General features: G+C 40.1%; 1 protein-coding gene across 1 annotated transcript in view; it reads right to left on the reverse strand.

The window, feature by feature from the left end:
* Window positions 1–489: 489 nt before the first annotated feature.
* ndufs8b (NADH:ubiquinone oxidoreductase core subunit S8b) overlaps window positions 490–3,600 on the reverse strand; it is a 4,086-nt gene continuing 975 nt past the window's right edge. Inside the window, exons 2-7 of the mRNA XM_035669358.1 lie at window positions 3,413–3,461; window positions 3,261–3,326; window positions 3,079–3,168; window positions 2,031–2,203; window positions 1,748–1,876; window positions 490–989 (exon numbers count right to left, since the gene is read on the reverse strand). Of these exons, the coding sequence (XP_035525251.1) occupies window positions 858–989; window positions 1,748–1,876; window positions 2,031–2,203; window positions 3,079–3,168; window positions 3,261–3,326; window positions 3,413–3,461 (639 nt within the window). The 3' untranslated portion in view covers window positions 490–857. The remainder of the gene's footprint in view (window positions 990–1,747; window positions 1,877–2,030; window positions 2,204–3,078; window positions 3,169–3,260; window positions 3,327–3,412; window positions 3,462–3,600) is intronic.

The raw sequence follows: 3,600 nt of genomic DNA on the forward strand, positions 1-3,600 counted from the left end.
TATTAAAGGAATATCTTATCTTCTATACCAGTGTCAGTTTCAGTTGATAATTATTATGTTTTTTTTGTCAATAAAACAATTAATTGTTTGGTCTAGATATAATAGTTGCAGAGCTGAATATCCAAACATTTGTTTTTATCCAACGGAACAAAGATATTTAGCATCCCAAGACAGACAGAAGCAGTAACACTATAGCAAAATGATCAATTACTATTATCCTATTACTATTGTTTTTTACTTGCACTACAATTATACAGCTTATTTATACATTTTTTATATTGCATTTTATATATGTCTAGGTTGTTCTTATTGTGTTGTTACTGTGTGTAATGCTGCTGCTACACTGCAATTTCTCAGCTTGGGATCAATAAAGTATATCTATCTATCTATCTTATCCACTAATCTATTCATCAGCTTTTTGTTTCAGAACCTCCTTGAATGCAATAGGCGAATGAACTGTTAAAACATGATTTATTTCAGCATCTTAAATAGCTTCAGCAACATTACATAAATATACCCTTCCAGAAAATGTGCTATTACATCAGATAAAACAGGATTTTAAAGTGCAGCAGAAAATGGTCTATCAGACTGTGCATAGGCTACATGGGTTACACGTTATAGTCAACATCATAAAAGTGCAACATCATCGATCTGTGCGACGTATCATTTGTGCGTTTGTGTTTTTTCTCAGTTCTGATAACAGAATATGAGGCTGCAAGGCTTCATTGCTTATATGTAACTCCCTAGAGCATCTGTAAAGCTACATATGATCTCTTTAATGTGTAGGAGGACGATAAGATGTATCATTTTCCTGTATGATGCATCTTCACACACAGTGAACAGATGCAACAGTGAGTCTATCTGTACAGGTAATCTGCCTGTATGTTGGCTGCTATCTCAGCCTCCCATCGGTCTCCGTTGTTCAGCAGCTTCTCTTTGTTGTACAGCAGCTCCTCGTGGGTCTCTGTGGAGAACTCAAAGTTTGGACCCTGAGGGAGAGAATGAAGAAAAAATAGACATTAAAACGTCTGTAGGCTTAAATCCACAGATGATACAAAGTCCTAGATCTAAGTTTTGATGATGGGTTGAGTGCACAACGCCCCATTTGAATAGATTCAATAAATAATTTCCCCCTTTGCTGAAGGTAACAGTTGACTTTTAGGTAAACCATCTGCATTAAGAACCTATTATTGTTTTGTTCTTGTTCCAAACACTAAATATACATGTTGAACTCTGAGTGGTTCTTCAAAGAAAACAGAGGATTGTAGTAGTTTATTTGAGTTTACTCTGGCAAAAAGAGGAGGCAGGTGTTGCTTTTAGAGGTGAAAAGTTGTACACAAAAAGTGACATTAGTAGTTGTGGCAAATGGCAAAAGACGGAAAAGTCTGCCTACTTTCACACCTCCACATACCTGACCAATAACTGGAAGTGGGTGCGACTGTCTGACTGCCTGTTTTGAGAAGTTGCAGGTTTCTCTACTTGGAAAAAGAAGGTTTCAGACGCTTTTGAACGATCCTACAAGCACTTAGTTTAAAGCATACTGAAGCCTAGAGTGTAGGACACTTATGCGTTGGCATGCACACTAAATAAATACTGGGGATGTAAATGTGACACTGATATGATCTTTAGACGCCCCAAAAAAGATCTCCTGGCAGGAAACATGAAAGGTGACAGAAATAAAGTTACTGAGAAAATGTTCACCTCCACAGAATCTCTTATTCAGTATACGGTCTACGTTTGTTCTTACCTCAACAATGGCATCAACGGGACAGGCTTCCTGGCAGAAGCCACAATAGATACATTTGGTCATATCAATGTCATAGCGAGTAGTTCTCCTGCTGCCATCAGCGCGAGTCTCAGCTTCAATGGTAATGGCCTGGGTGCAACATAGGCAGGAAAGGGAAGAGACAAAAGTCAGACGGGACACTTTATAGTAAAGAAGGCTGACTGATATAGAAAGGTGCAACATCACCTCACAGTAATATTGCTCTTTTCTCTATAGCAGGATCTGAGTGTGTGTTTGTGTTCACCTGAGCGGGGCAGACGGCCTCACACAGCTTACAGGCAATGCAGCGCTCCTCTCCATTAGGGTAGCGGCGGAGGGCGTGCTCGCCACGGAAGCGGGGTGACAGAGGGCCCTTCTCAAACGGGTAGTTGATGGTGGCTGGTTCACGGAACAGGTAACTCATGGTCATCGCCAAACCTGCGGGAAAAGGTGTTGCCGAAGAAAAGAGTTGTGACTCACTTAAAGGACAATGCCGGCGTTTTTCTACATTTTTATTATTGTCACGAAATTCCACGAAAGGACCAAAATCACCAGTGAGCACCAAACTCATTCTGACTTCCCTCACCAAAACAGGTCATAAATATATTGGTTCATTTTTGAAGAGGAAGAGGGATTCCCTTAAACAGCTGAAGCTTTTAGCAAACGTCACTCAAACTGGATTAACAGTTCAATCGATCAAGGAAATGTATAATCAATATACAGCACAAGGTTGACTTTAAATCAATTTTTACAAATTGTGGAGTCGTTTTATTGATGACAGTTATTAGGTATTTCTTCTACTGTCTGGCCGGTAGGTAATGTGTTGTTATGTAGTCACTTGGAGTTCTGCATCTGTACTCTCCTTAACTCAGACACTATAATGGAAATACTAGTCTTAGTCTTTACTGTGTCATCTTCAGCATTATAAAGTCAAATAATCTAAACTAAAAAGACTATTTTCAGACTCAAATTATTAAACATATGGTGCACATATAGGTAATTATGGCAAAAGGGTGGTGTATGTGGAGCTGACTCAAACTGCAGTAGCTGTATTAGTTGTGATATCGGACGATAAAATGTAATACAATTTAACTAATTAAGTGTATTGTTAATGGTTTCTATCTATGGTTTGAAGGAATAAGGTGTACCAGGCCTTTACTACAGAGACAGAAACTTATTGATAGAATAAATCGGTTGTTGGTTTTTGTCTTTTTGCTATTTGTTCACAACAGGAACAAGGTAGAATATCACAAAGCCTTAAACCCTTATAACATAACATGAGATATCTTTACAGAAAACATAGTTTGAGCGACCTCTAAAGAGCTCGGTCCAAAGAAGAGTCGTGGCAGCCCGGTCAGTGATGGACCTCAGGTCTGTTGGCAGCTCCTGAGCATTTACATACTCTACAAGGAGAACAGAGGGAGAGAGGGCATTTAAAAACAAGTGGTAACTACTGACATCGTATGAATAGCTCTTGGTGTGTGGCAGCACTTACTGAAGCCCTCTCTCAGCACACTGACACTGAATGGGCGAGTTACCCCGGGGCTGTATCCGAATGTGCCTGGAGAAGAGAAATGTGGTGTGACAACGGCTCATTTCTGTGTGCATACAGTAGATATGATTCAGGGACATTTGCTTCAGTGGTACCTGGCCTCGAGTAGCAGTGGAGAAGACGCAGACTCAGTGCAGAAGACATCTGAGCAAAGAGGGACAAGTGGACAGCATATTGAGATACAATAAGAGGAACTAAAATGTACACAGCAGATACAGGAAACCCTCGTGTGTTGCAAACAAAGCTGCTCGCTGAAAACAAGGGATGGGTGAGGGAGGGAGGG

This window comes from Morone saxatilis, unplaced genomic scaffold, assembly GCF_004916995.1.
Source record: "Morone saxatilis isolate NCDOM2014 unplaced genomic scaffold, NCSU_SB_2.0 Contig22, whole genome shotgun sequence".
Taxonomy (NCBI): domain Eukaryota; kingdom Metazoa; phylum Chordata; class Actinopteri; family Moronidae; genus Morone; species Morone saxatilis.